The sequence below is a fragment of the Astatotilapia calliptera genome, chromosome 3, assembly GCF_964374335.1.
Source record: "Astatotilapia calliptera chromosome 3, fAstCal68.1, whole genome shotgun sequence".
Taxonomy (NCBI): Eukaryota; Metazoa; Chordata; class Actinopteri; order Cichliformes; family Cichlidae; genus Astatotilapia; species Astatotilapia calliptera.
The window spans coordinates 46282732-46297354 of NC_137424.1; the positions used below are offsets into that span (position 1 = coordinate 46282732).

General features: G+C 40.3%; 1 protein-coding gene across 1 annotated transcript; it reads left to right on the forward strand.

The window, feature by feature from the left end:
- The first annotated feature begins 3523 nt into the window (after positions 1-3523).
- On the forward strand, positions 3524-10050 carry LOC113013657 (Fc receptor-like protein 5). Its single transcript, XM_080295416.1, has 9 exons — positions 3524-3599; positions 4777-5052; positions 5255-5554; positions 5741-6001; positions 6253-6501; positions 6649-6768; positions 6876-6941; positions 7101-7151; positions 8279-10050. The coding sequence occupies exons 1-9, from the start codon at positions 3524-3526 to the stop codon at positions 8359-8361; spliced, it is 1482 nt and encodes a 493-aa protein (XP_080151542.1). The 3' UTR covers positions 8362-10050.
- Positions 10051-14623: the final 4573 nt, after the last annotated feature.

Genomic DNA, 14623 nt, shown 5'->3' on the forward strand with positions numbered 1-14623 from the left:
TTGATAGTTGTGGATATTTATAATGCATTTATGAAGTACAATTTTATATGATAAAAAATATGTTTACAAATGCTGATTGTGCTTACAGGATAGTAACTTAGTCTGAAATGTTTAATATAGCAACTCTAGATAAAATATATAGGTGAACACATTTGGCTCACTATTTGGCAACAAACCGGTCAGTTTTTTTTCTTTTTCTCACCCTTAACTAATGCATAATAAACCATTAATAATGGTTTATAAAGCATTTACAGATTAATTAATAATATAGCTATAAACTATTTATTAGCATCTATAAGGGGAGACTTATTGTAAAGTGGTACCATTTATTGTGATTTTGTCAGTTGTATAATGTCTGATGATGTTTCATTCATTATTTTAGTGCTCGGTACAGTCAGACATGGAAACACTGAAGGTGAGAAACTGTTTTCTTCTTCTTGTGTTGCTCTAAATGACGTCCTCTGTGTTATATTTTGTATCATGAACCAAACATTTCATTGATTTATTGGTTAAAATGTTAATATAACCATGTTAACTGTGTGAGCAATCAAACACACACCCACGATACAAACTGTACATTTACTGAAGAGCTGTGGCTTCATACATGTAGATTTTCTTTTCATGTTTATCTGATCTGAAAACATCAACAGTGTGTGTAGTGCAGATTATCTCACTGAGTTTTGCTGTTCTTCACATCACACTGACCTGTGATGTGAAGAACTCTGCTGACTTTGAATATGACTGGTTCAGAGAACCCAGTGTTTACTCTAACCAGAAGACCAAAGTAGCTGGTGAATCAAAGGGAGAACTTGTGACCTCTAAAGGCGGCATCTACGCCTGCAGAGGACGTATAAAAGGGACAAATTTACTCACAGTAGAAAGTGATCCAGTCATCTTTCAGGAAACTGGTGAGTTTAAAATGTCATAAGAAATAAAACAACATGGATTCCCCAAAGTTTGGAGATCAGAGGGGGATAATATTATGACAAAAACTTATGTTACAAAGTGATTTACGGCCCCAACCTGCCAAGTTATTTCTGAATATATAAAGTGTTATAAAGTTAAAAAATAATAAACAATAATGGGGTTATAATATTTGATAATACTGTTTTTTATTTTTTAATGTTAATATGTTAATCAGTCAGAAATTAAATGTGTGGCTCAGTCATTCATAAACGTGTTTTGTGATTTGGCCCCTGATGCTCCAGTTGTCACGGTTCAGCATTTTGAGTCTCGTGTGTTTTGGTATTTTATAATATGTTTTATGTTCTGAGTCCTTTGCTGTTTTGATTATTGTAGTTATTATTATTATTATTATTACCCCAGGATCAGTTATGGCTGCTACGGTTTTAGTTCTTAGGTTTTGTTTTATGTGTTCATGTTGTGTTTACTCTGTGCCTTTCTGTCCCACGTTTCAGGTCTCTATGTTCTGTCTCAGTCTCTGTTAAGTTTACATGTCTAGAGTTCAGTCGGTGTGTTTCCTGTTTTACTTTGAAGGTCTGCGTCTCATGTCAGTGTTTCTAGTTTTGTTTCCCTTGTCTCGTCCCCCTAATAGACCCTGTGCACGAGAAAATGATAACTTCCTGGTTTGAGACAGGATCTGGGGTTGTACATTTCTGGTAGCTTTACTTTGTGGTCAATCGCTACTGTGAAGACATACTCCAAAATCATGTCCAAAACACAAAAACTGAAAGATCGCGTTAAGTTACAAAGAGCAGAAGGTGGGAACACTCACCACTGTGTGTCATAAAAAAAATCTAATGATCAATTTTGACGTTTAAAGAGTTTAGATCAATCAGTTGTTTACATCACTCAACACAAGCTGAACTGCATCACTGCAGCAGAAGACACATCGTCCACATTCAGAAGCACATCTCTGTATAGTGACTGGTCTTATGATTTAAACAGGCAAATGTTCAGCATTCAAACTACAGGTGAAGAATAGTCAAACCAGATGTTTCCCTGTTATGTCGATATCAGCTAGTCAAGCACACACCTACACAGCATGTTAACAAACCGTGAAAAAAGCCACACAAAAAATGAATGATTGCTGGTAAAGGTTTCTATACATTAGTAGCCTATTTATGAAGGGTATGTTGTGACTTACCTTCAAAATTACAGTGGTCCTTCGCTATGACGCGGTTCACCTTTCAACTCGCTGTTTAGCAGATTTGTTAGTGCAAGTTTGCACGTTTTTTTTTTTACATCACATTGTGTCCTGCGTCCTGATCGCTGCAGACGATCTCCTCTGTGCCGTCTCTGCTGCACAGTACACAATCGCTGCATCGATGGCTAGCAGTGTGACTCTGAAGTGCAGTCACACTGCTTTTTCCCCAACAAACACAACAGTGTCGACGAAACGTTTACCACCATCAAAAAAATAAAATTGGCTACTTGATTTCACCTATCGCTGGTTATTTTTAGAACATAACACCCGCGATAAACGAGGGACCGCTGTTTACAAATACTGAGAAATATAGAATTTAAATCCTTTCTCTGTTCTGCTCTGAGGCGCGGGGGAAAAATATCGACAGGTCTATGAACAGCATCTACATACATATTCCGTAAATGCCCAAGACATCTCGAGAAATGTAAATCTCACCTCGATTCATCAATTTGGTTGACTTGTTTTGGAGAAAGCGGCAGTAAACAAGGAGTGAATATAACACCGGAAACGAAGCGCCCTACAGGAGTTTCCCCACCGGAAGTAGCATATGCTAATGTGCACATAGTCTATTACTCCCAGCTGTGCTCTCCTGCTGTCTCATTCCCTTCATTATACTGCAGCTCTGTTACCATGTTGAGACAGAAATCAGAGAAAATTTGAAATGTCTTAAACTGAGAGGAAAGAAAAAACAATATAAAGAAAATATTTGTGTAGATTTTGAATCATCTGCATATTTATATAATTTTCCTCCTTTTTCATAACATCAGATAAACCCAGGGCCACACTGACAGCAGGAACTACAATCATACCAGTAGGGGGCAGTGTGACACTGACCTGCTCTGTGCAGAGCTCTGATGGATGGAAATATGAGTGGTTCAGACGAACCCAAAGAACCTATGAAGGTAAAATCAGAGATCAACAAAACAGAGATATCAGAGTATCTGAAGGAGGAAACTACAGCTGCAGAGGAACAAGAGGAAACCCAGTTTACTACACTGATAGAAGTGATGATGTCACCATTGAGATAACCTGTGAGTTCAGTCGTTTAGTTTGAAATATACATTCACTCATGATTATCAAACATACAATGTAAAGTTTTCTGTGTTGATTTCATGTTTCTGTTTGTATCTCAACTGTTAATATGTGTGAACAGTTTCCAATAAAGTTGTTGTAAAACAACAACCCAACTGGCCTCAGATATTCAGAGGTGAGACGATCACTCTGACATGTGAGGTGCAGGAAGGAGGTGAAACCCCTGAGTGGGAGTATGGATGGAGAGAACGCGGGACACCCACACAGTGGACACACAATAATGATGTGACATTCAGTGTTTCTGAGTCCAGCAGTGGAGACTACATGTGTAAGAGTCGACGCAGAGATGACTTATATTCTTCAACAGAGTGGAGTGAAGCCTTCACATTGTCAGTATCAAGTAAGTCATGTTTGTTGTGTGATCTCCATTTGACAAATGTCATCATGGTCAGCACAGGATGAATTCAATGGTCTACAAAGCATGTTACATTGTTAGTCAGACAAAGAGCTGCAGCTGATAGTAGCCTCATTGTAGACAGTTTGTCACCACTTTGTGTCATGAACCTTCAGCTGGTATAGAGACGCCAATGCTGACCTGCTGCTCCATCACCTGAGGACAATAATGATATAAACAGGATAAATAAATAATATATTCAAACAAATAACAATTGATCTACAATTTCTATAAAAAGAATAAAAGTAATTCTGAACTATCATCTGATCAAATAAATAAACACACACAGACATACCACCAAAAATAGTGGTACTGTTTCTATGATTAACAGTCTCATAACTCTGAGTCACTGCCACTCACCTTTAGCAGGAGGCTGATTGAGATTGATCCCTTTAAACTCCCAGGTCCTAAAGACGGACCAGCTTATTAATCAATCTTCAAGTACTTTTTAAATACAGCAAAGAAAATATAAAACTTTCACAGCTTTGATCAAAACGATTGTACAATTTGTATCTCTTCAAGATCACCAAGATTTGTTGATGTTCACCATTTACATCTAGTTATTTAAACGGTTTTGATTCAGTCACATGCAGCACACAGGACTGACAGCGCACAATCTGCTTTGAGGTAGCAGCCAAGAAAGATGTAGTTTGTGTCTATGAACAGTGAACATCCGTATGTACACGATTCAGTCATTGACTTTTGTTCTTTTTCTAAACTGAACTGCAGATAAACCAAAGGCCAAACTGAGAGCTGATAACACAGCTGTTCCAGTAGGGGGCAGTGTGACCCTGACCTGCTCTGTGAACCCATCATCATCATCTGGATGGAAATACTACTGGTACAGAGATGAGAAATCCTCTGAAGCCCTGACCACACAAGATGCAGTTTTCCACTCAAATGGACAAATCAGTGTCTCACAGGAAGGACTCTACAGGTGCAGAGGAGGAAGAGGAAACCCAGCTTACTACACAGAGGACAGCCAGTCAGTCAGGATTGGGAAAACTGGTCAGTTTAACATGAAGTCAAATAAACTCCTGATTAAGGAGGAAGATGAAGAACAAAAGACATTAACATTTTTGATATTCATGTGTTTTTATTGTACTTTCTTGAACAGTAACAGCCTCAAACAGGCCTGTTGTGACTCTGTATCCAAACTGGTCTGAGATATACAGAGGAGAGACGATCACTGTCAGATGTGAGATCCATGGAGGAGACACTGAGTGGGATTATGAGTGGGAAACAAACAGCATGATAAAAGCTCCAAATCAAAATGAATACAGGATTAGATCTGCTTCATCATCCAACAGTGGAAACTATCGCTGTAAGGGCAGAATGAAAAGTTCACAGCATGAAACAACAGAGTGGAGTGATTCAGTCACACTGACAGTTTCTGACAGTAAGTAGAGTCATAGTTCATTTAACCTGGAAATAGAAACAGTTTGTAAAAATGTGTTTTTATTAGTACATGTTGAGATATTTGACATGTTTAGATAGTCTCACTCTGAAAGTTCATCATAAATATTTGTGAGTCAACATTTTAGTGACATTGAATTCAGAGTTAAGAGACGAAACATTGAGAGAAAATCTTTGTTGATCAGATGAACCCCGTCCTGTCCTCACTGTGTCTCCATCATGGCTGAGTCCTGGAGCCTCAGTAACTCTGAACTGTGAGGTTGAACATCCGTCTGCAGGATGGAGCTTCTACTGGTATAAAGCTGTTCCTGATCTATCAGAGAAATCCTCCAGTTATGAGCTGCTACCTGATGGCAGTGGGACTGCACAGGACTCCTACATCATTCATGGACAGACACACACAGCAGGATATGTGTGCAGAGCTGGAAGAGGAGACCCAGAGTATCACACTGATCACAGTCAACCAAAGTTTGTCTGGTCTGCAGGTCAGTTTGAGGAATTTTGTCTCAGCTATTTTTAATCTTGATGTTGATGATTTGAAAGTCTGTAAATCTGGCTGCATGACTATCAGGACTCCTGTGAACCACACAAAAGTCAAACGTATATTTCCACTGTGATATGTTGATCCTAACATCTGTGAGCTTTGTCTCTTCACTGCATGTTGTTTCCAGATGTTCATTCAGCAGCGTCTCACACAGTGAGTCCTGACAGAGTGCAACACTTCACCTCTGACTCTGTCTCACTGACCTGTGAGGGAAACTTCACTGAGTGGAGAGTGAGGAAGTTCTCTGAGGACGGCCGACTGTACTCTGACTGTAGGAGAATGACTGGATCCACATGTGACATCAACACATCAAAGTCAGATACTGCAGTGTACTGGTGTGAGTCTGGATCAGGAGAGTTCAGCAGTGCAGTCAACATCACTGTACAGAGTATGTTATTATACATTTACTACTTTGATGTTAATGATTTAGACGTGACATGAACATTTGTTCCAGCTTTGCTGTATGTGAAGTCATTTCATGTGGGAAAAATAAAACACATACAGTAATTTTTAAATACACAAGATCAGATCTTCATGATGAACATTTGTACAATCTGTTCTTATTATTGTTTGTCAGGTTTTTCTCAAAGTGTGCACCAGCTGATGTGACTGAAACAATTGTGTGTGATTGTGTCACAGATGATGGTAATGGTCCTATCCTGGTGAGTCCTGTTCATCCTGTGACTGAGGGAGCTTCTGTTAGTCTGAGCTGCAGTTTGAGAACACAAAAAATACTTTCCAATGTGTTTTTCTATCACAATGACAAACTTATTCAAAATGATGCCCGAGGGGAGCTGAAGATCTCTGCAGTGTCAAAGTCTGATGAAGGTTTCTACAAGTGTCAGTACTCAGGAAGAGAGTCAGCACAGAGCTGGATGTCAGTTAAAGGTGAGCAGGATCAAAACATGTGATGGAGTTTTATAAATGAGTTTTGTTTTAAGGCTTGAAGTCACCTCGCTTTATTTTCTGAGAACTTTCCTAAAATTATTTTATGAATTATAAAGTATAATTAAACTTTATTGTTTGTTGTCACAGTAACTGTGTCAGGAGCTGACAGCTCTTCATCTCCTGTGTGGTTGATTGTTCGACTGGTTTGTGGAGTCTCTCTCATTTTTATTCTCCTGCTCTTGTTGTATCGCTGCACAACAACCAACAGTGAGACCTTTTCCTTTACTTAACACAAACTCTTTATCCTTCAAAGACGCAAATCCATCATGAGGTTCATTTAAAAGCAAAAGTCTTATTTTACATTTTTAATAAAGGTGCTGTTAATGAGCAGACGTTTAATCAACACCATCAGCAGCAAGTGTACTCCTCTCTTCTTGCTGGTTAGTTTTTCATCCAGTTATAATATTATGCTGCTGTTTGCAACAAGACTGTACTTATTAAATCTGCTGCAGCTTTTAATATAAATGTTCTTTTCAATAATATTTGTTTTTTAAAATAGCATCACAGACATGAGGTGACTGATTTTCTCTGACCTGCAGGTGATCATTGTGGCTATGAGATAATCAGAAGGTCTGAAAACTCTGAAAATGGTAAAGTATAAACTTTCATTAATATTGAGCTTGTGGAAGCTGGATGATTATATAATAACTGTGTTTAACATTGAAGTCCATGCGTCCAACTATTTTCTTACACTTGGGGACCAGGTCGTGGGGGCAGCATCCTAAACAGAGAGGCCACATCCTCCAGCTTGTCTGGGGGAACACCAAGGCTTCCCACACCAGCCGAGAGATATAATCTCTTCAGCATTTCCTTGTTTTGCCCCAGGGTCTCCTCACAGTGGGACATGCCTGAAAAACATCACACATGAGGCATCCTTGTCAGATGCCTGAACCACCTCAAATGTGGTTCTACTCTGAGCCCCTCCCACATGGCCAAACACCTAACGCTATCTCTAAAGGAGATGCAAGCCAAACTTCGAAGTAAGCTTATTTCCACTGCTTATATCCACGATCTCGTTCTTTGGGGTCACTAACCCAGAGCTTGTGACCGTAAGTGAGGGTAGAGATGTAAACTGAGAGCTTCACTTTTACGGTCAGTTCTCTCTTCATCTTGACGTACCGGTACAGTGGACGTAGCGCCAATCTACTCCCCTCTCCTCCTGCGAGTGGTGGGCCTATAGGAGGGTGGACCCATGTCCTTTTTTTGGGCTATGCCCAGCCGGGCCCCATGGACCAATGCCTGGCCACCAGGTGCTTGCTCTTAGGCACCCTCCCCAGGCCTTGCTTCATGGGACCCCATTAACCCTTTCAAGGGCAGAGTGAACTGTTCCTTTCATTCAGGTTTTTTTTTTTATTATTCTTTGTCTGGTCCTGGGTGAGGGACCGGATAAAATTTGCCATGGGAGACCCTACCAGGAGGCCCCCCCTCCAACAACAACACAGCCCCTGGGATCCATGGGACACACAAACCCCTCCAACATAATAATTTAGAGATTCACGGAAGGGAACATTAACATCAGTAAGATTATTATTTCATTGCTGCCAATGTCGCATCTGTGATTCAGCTCAAAGTCATTAACAAGACAAGTGAGTGCACAAAATGTGAGATTTGAAATGCAAAATGTACATTGGTAATTATTCTCACTGATAATAAATGTATTTAAGCAGAGAACAGAAGGTGTTTGTTTTGAAATGCTTTCATTTGATCACCTCAACAGGGCGACGTGGTGACGCAGAGGAGAGCTCTGACTACAATAATGTCAATCTGTCAGGGTGCTGGGTCGTTGACCAAAGATTCTGAGGCTATTTTGCTTTTGTGAGTCTCTCTGTGAAAGTGTGAAGATGGTCTAAGTTTAAGTTTATACAGTTTAAGCAGTAGTTTAGTTCTTTCTATGTTTCTGAGTTTTCTTGTATTTCCAGTTTATGGTTTGTTGTCTGCAAGGTTCCACTTGTGTGTTTGTCTCATCCCTGTGTCGCTTGTGAGAGTCTGTTGTCTCATCCATGTGTCTGCTCACTCGCCCTCCGTGTGTCTTAGTAGTGTCAGTGTGTTTTGTCTTCTCCTTGTGTTTCGTCTTTTGTCTCTCTGTTTGTTTATCCCCGTTTCTGCTTCAAGCTCGTGCGTTCGTGTCCTTACTGTCACGGCTGCCGAGGCAAGCAGTGTGGATTTGGAAGAAGGACCCAAGATGCAGGCAGTGGATGAAATGCTAGTGAGGTTTATTTACAAAGGTGTAGTGGCAAACAAGCAGTGGGGCATGACAAATAACTGAAGACACCTAAACAGGGAGAACTAAAAAAATAACAGACCTGGGAGCATACGACAACGGGATGCGCCACAGACGAGGAACAGGACACCTTGGACCACAGGGTACCGCAGACTGACACGGCGTAACACAAACGAACCAGCAACAGGCAGGAGAACACACAGGGCTTAAATACACACACCAGTAATCAGGGGATGAGAGACAGGAGGGCAACACGGCTGGGAGGAATCAGAGCTGACGGGACAGGGGAAACGTAAACTGAACACACTCACATCAGACAGAGACCTTCACAATAAAACAGGAAACTAACAGACAGAGAACCAGACAGGACACTGAACTTGACAGGCGGACTCATAAGTAGACACAATAACACCATGGACAGACAGAGGGAACACAGAGAAGTGGGAGCAGGCAGGCAAAGAACAGAAACCCAACAAATGGCAAAATCACAACAGAATACATACTCGGAATGAACAAAAGCATAAGGAAACACAAACCACTGAGTCCTCAGACTCAGGACCATGACACTTCCTGTTTTAGTTTGACACCATTTCATCCCGTGTTCAGTGTGTTTGGTTTGGCTTCCCTGTCTCGTTATATTCAATTCATCAGAGCTGTTTTCCAATGTGTTTCCACTTCACTGATCATCTCTCAATCCTTCCAAGGTGTTTCAAGGTATTCCCAGTGTTCCACATTTTCTGTTAGTTTAAGTTTTAGCTTTCCCAGCTTAGTTTTTTTTTTTCTTTATTTATTTTTGGTTAACCTGATTTGGTTCATGTTTGTTGGCCATGAAAAACGTTTTTTTGTTAAAATTTTGATTTTGTCTCTCATTGTCTGCATTTGGATCCTTACAAAGAGCCACAGAGTCTGCAGCCACAGATTGTGACAAAATCCAAATTCAGCCACAGCTCTAAAGTCTTAACAGCAGCTCTTTAGCTGTTTTTTCTCTTTAAAGTCTCTTAAATACTTGAAGTCACTTTAAGTGAAAAGGAGAAGGTTTTGAATTCAAAGCAATGATCCTGATGCCTGAGTTTATATTTCCTTCAGAAAGAATCGTTTAGTGTGTTTTGCTTGTTTCTCTCCCCTTAGATAATAATTTTTATTTACTTTAATGTACTGTAGATCTTTTTTAAAATCTTTTTAATTGTTTATTTTATTTGTAATATATTATAAATGTCTTTCTGTGAAGCACTTTGCAACTTTGTTAATAAAAGTGTGATATAAATAAAGTGTGTTGTTGTTGTTGTGTGTCAGACTGAGAGTACATGTTACAGCTGTTCAGTGTTGTGCATGAATCCACTGAAAGAGAGCTTTCATTTAAAAGCACTCATTGTCATTTAAAACAGCTTCAAACCCTCCAAAATGAACTAAAGCTATCAACATGATGGGAAGTAACAACTGCTCTGATGATGCTCAGCAGCCTTTTTACTGTGTAGCAGTTTTTCCAGTTTTCTCGAGGTTCTCCGGCCTGTACTTTCATGTAATACAGATTCATTTTGACAGTGTCAATCACATGTTCAGCAAGACCATGATAACTCTGTGTGTGACACATAAATCAAATCGCTTTTAAACTACTTACAATATAGTTTCTAACTTTCTCTTCTGCTTCATGACTTTTTTATGCACTGAAATTAAAGGAGCTCATGATTTCTGACTGAGCCACATAGAGAAGAGGAAACACAGCCTGTGGTTTGAGCCACAAGTCTTCCTTTCAGCAGATTTATGATTGATTCATGTTCTCATCAAACTTCACACAGCAGAGAGGAAACAAGGAGTTCAGACAAAGAGCACAGCGGGAATTTCATGAGCAGCTGTTTGATCTGTTTATTTAGTGCTTCTGTGTTCACTTTACTGCTACATGTGTTACTCGAACATTTGAAGCTATTTATTTATTATCAAAGAACCATCAAGTCGTTGTTTAATGTAAGTTCTCATATTTTACTTTTTAGATGCACATTCATTTTAGTTTGCATCTGTGTGGGTTTCCTCCATGAACTCCAGCTTCCTAACAGCTGTTCTTATCATTATTTATGATATGTTCATTTAGTTATTCTGTTTTCACTTCATTGCTCCCCGAAATCTTGCGAACAGAACATTTGAAGTCATCTATTCTCCACATCAGAGAGACATCAGTGTTCAAGGTCGGTCCTGTGACGGGCTTTAAGTGTCAGTGTGGATATAAAGTTATAGTTCCTTGTCCCATATTTCCCATGTCAAACTCTGAACACAGCTTCCAAGTCCAATCACTGGACTGTGCTTACAGCTGGTGGCCAATAGAGGGAGACATTAATCCATTTATAATTTATTGTAAGGAATGAGAACATGTTGATATGACTGAAGAACAGAGGAATGATATTGACTTTGGACCCTATCATGAAAATAATCAGGCCTTGGATGGATGTCATAGTGATCAAAGCATTTACATTAATACACTTTAAAAATACAGTTTCATTAATAAAGTTTTATTGGACTCAAATAAATAGTAATCATGTGCAGATTGATTCAAATATTGATAATTTTGATACCAGCATTTGTATCAGTGTTGATCAATACGAGTGTAATGAGCTTGATGCTTCAGTTTCTGTTCTCCTGTGTGCACCGCTGCAGTTTCATCAAAGAGGCAACCTGGCTGTCTGTGTAAATGCTGCTGCTTTCAGGTGTCACAGAGCAGCCACAGTTTGCTTCTCCTCTCTTGTGTTTTATGTTTTACTGTCACTGACTCAGCAGTGCCAGGCAAACAAGTAAGCAAACGTGCTCAGCTAACCAGGACCATCCAGCAACGCAGTAAGCAGAGAATATCTATGTAGATAACTGTGGTAATAGTAATATTTCAGTTATATTACTTTAATTTTCAAAGTGGGACTGGCTGATTCTTACTCATAAAGTGTCATTTATGCTAAAACATTGATATAATACATTTATCTGACTGAAACATTTAAATGAAAACAATTACAGGAATTGAAACAAATATAACAAACATAGTATGACTCAGATTTGATTCAATATAATTACCCTGTTGTGCTAAATGTGAAAAGGATACTGTATGATTACTGTAGTTAAAATACTATTAGATGTGCTAGATTATTGTTTTTTATTTCGGTCCCAGGTTTTAACTAATTAATAATCCAAAGGACAAAAGAAAAAACTTAATGGTCATGAAAACTCCTTCATTCAGAATTAGCAATCTGATGGTGTAGTTAATACTTAAAAAGTATTGGTACTGGTATCAGTATCAGTGATACAGGCCTTGTATTTTACTTGGTATCAGATTAATATCAAATCTTGCACACACATCTTATTGCACACGTCCAGAAATAGTGAAATATTAAATTTATTAAACTGTTACAATTTCAGCACCATGGACAGCGCACAAGGTTTTCACTGCATGAGCTGTGCTCTCTAACACGTGACTGTTTGTCGTGGTGGACCTGCACAAATTTAGCTGCATGCACATATAGATCTCTCTTTCACATTTATGGGCATAGGTTAATAATTTTCATTAAAAATAAAAATGAAATAATTTACTGTTGTACTGTTTCTAGGGTCCCTGTCCCTGGGTTACATCATGTCACTGCAACAGTGTAATTATATTTGAAATAAGAAATCTCAAGAGAATCTGTCACTCTCTCTGCCCACAAAACCAGATCTTTGTGTAACTTCAGACAGTCAGATCCTTGTCATTCTCCACCTTTCTCATGCAAAAACACCTCTCCAATATAAACACTGGGTTGTGTTTAGAGCTGGTATTTAACAGAGGGCACAATTGAGTTATTTATTGCAATGAATTAATCTGCTTGGCTGACTGTTAAATATTCCAGTCCTTCTACTTGTACGTCACTGGGTGTCCATCTGAAGCTGGGAAATTAAGGAGGAGTCGGCCTCATTAAGTGCTAAATGACCCAAGAGAACAGCCTTGATTGCTGCCACCATGCCTCGCAGGGTAACTGCACATTTATCACCTCCAGCTGGGACTGCAGAAACTGCAGGATCATGTCAACTGTGGGGGTCCAGCTGGTGGACCACACCAGGAGGCCAACAGCCACCAGCAGAAGGATTAGTAGTCCTGGTGGGTGGTGTAAAAGACTCCTGTAGTGTTCTCACTTCTGGATCAGGCTGGATCAGGGACTACAGAAACTGCAGGATAATGTCAACTGTGGAGCTGGATTATTGTTGTGTTTTTTGTTTTGTTTTTTTTGTCTCCTTTTTATGGCACAGGTAGGCAGGGCACCAATTCACTGAGCCTCTGGCACACCTGCTACTCGTCAGACGCTTTCATCAGAAGCGTTCTTAAGGAGCTGCACGATGGTCGTCTAGTGTCGGAGTATTGTCCTTTTCAGGGGTGTCTGTGTAACTGTTCGCCCGCCTACCGGAGCTTGTGGAGATCATCTTCTCCGAGTCTATACGGAGATTCAGTTCATGTCCCAGCACCTCACCTCTCAGTCTCCCTCCGTGCCTCTTAAGTCTGGCTTCTAATAACTTCCCCAGTGTCTATATGTCAGACTGTATCAAGTAAGCTCTCCAGTTCTCGTTTATTTTCCCGTTTGTGTTCTTTTCGGTTTACGGTAAAACACCACTAACACTATTATCCCTCCCCCTGAGATCAAGTGCGCCACCAGTGCATGTTCACCCTGCACGTCCTGGCTCCGTGTTTCCATACATGTCCTGTCTTGTAAATACGTTCCTTCCCTGTATATAGCCTTTCACTGTAAATAAACTTCCTTCACTGCAACCCCCGAACTTCCGTGTTTTCTGCTCTTGAGTCCACCCATAGCTACACCTAACAACAGGCTGCCAGCCTGAGCCCTACTGGGAAAAGGTGGAACAGTGACCCCCTTCACCTGGGACAGGAGGACCTTCAGAAAAGGGTGTCCCTTTCTGAGTGGTGGGACAGTTGGAAACCAGGCCATGTGGGGCCAAAGTGGGGCCACCAGGATCAACCCCACCTCTTTGGTCTGGACCTGGCAAAGGAATGACTGGAGGAGGGAGTATGGAGGGAAGGCAAAAGGGTTTGCCAGGTTGTCACACACAAGGGGAGGGACATCGTTCTGCAGGGAGACAAACAGATGGTAAAATGTTGACTCCTTGGAAAAAAAGAAAAAGGTTGTCTTCTGCCCTCTCTGTTATGACAATGACATGGTGCCCCTGCAGACACAAAAGAACTTACTTGAGTGCCAGGACGACAGCTTGCAGCTCCAGCATTTACAGTGAGGTCAATAAGTATTTGATCACCCTGTGATTTTTTTTTTTCCCTCTTACTTAGAAATCATGAAGGGGTCTACAATTTTCAGCATAGGTGCATTTACACAGTGAGAGACTTGGCTGGTTGTGGGGTGCACAGGTGTCTTTATGACAGCTAACGACCTCAAACAGGTGCTACTTATTTAGAATCATGAGCAGAGTGTAGCTGGACTATTTGAAAGCAAAATAACAGGTCTTTGAGGGTCAGAAATCTGGTTGATAAGCAAGTGATCAAATACTTATTTGACACAGTAATTCACAAATAAATTGTTCGAAAATCATACAATGTGATTACCGGATTTTTCTTTTTAGATTCTGTCTCTCACAGTGGAAATGCACCTATGCTGAAAATTGTAGACCCCTCCATCACTTCTAAGTAAGAGAAGTTGCAAAATCACAGGGTGATCAAATACTTATTGACCTCACTGTAAATGTCTGAGACAACCAATGACTGATCTAACAGCTGCTGAGCCGAGAGCCTTCATGGACTGTGCACCAACCTGTTGGGGAGTCATCTGTGAGGACCAACTAGTGGTAAGTCACAGGACCCATCCCTTGGCCCTC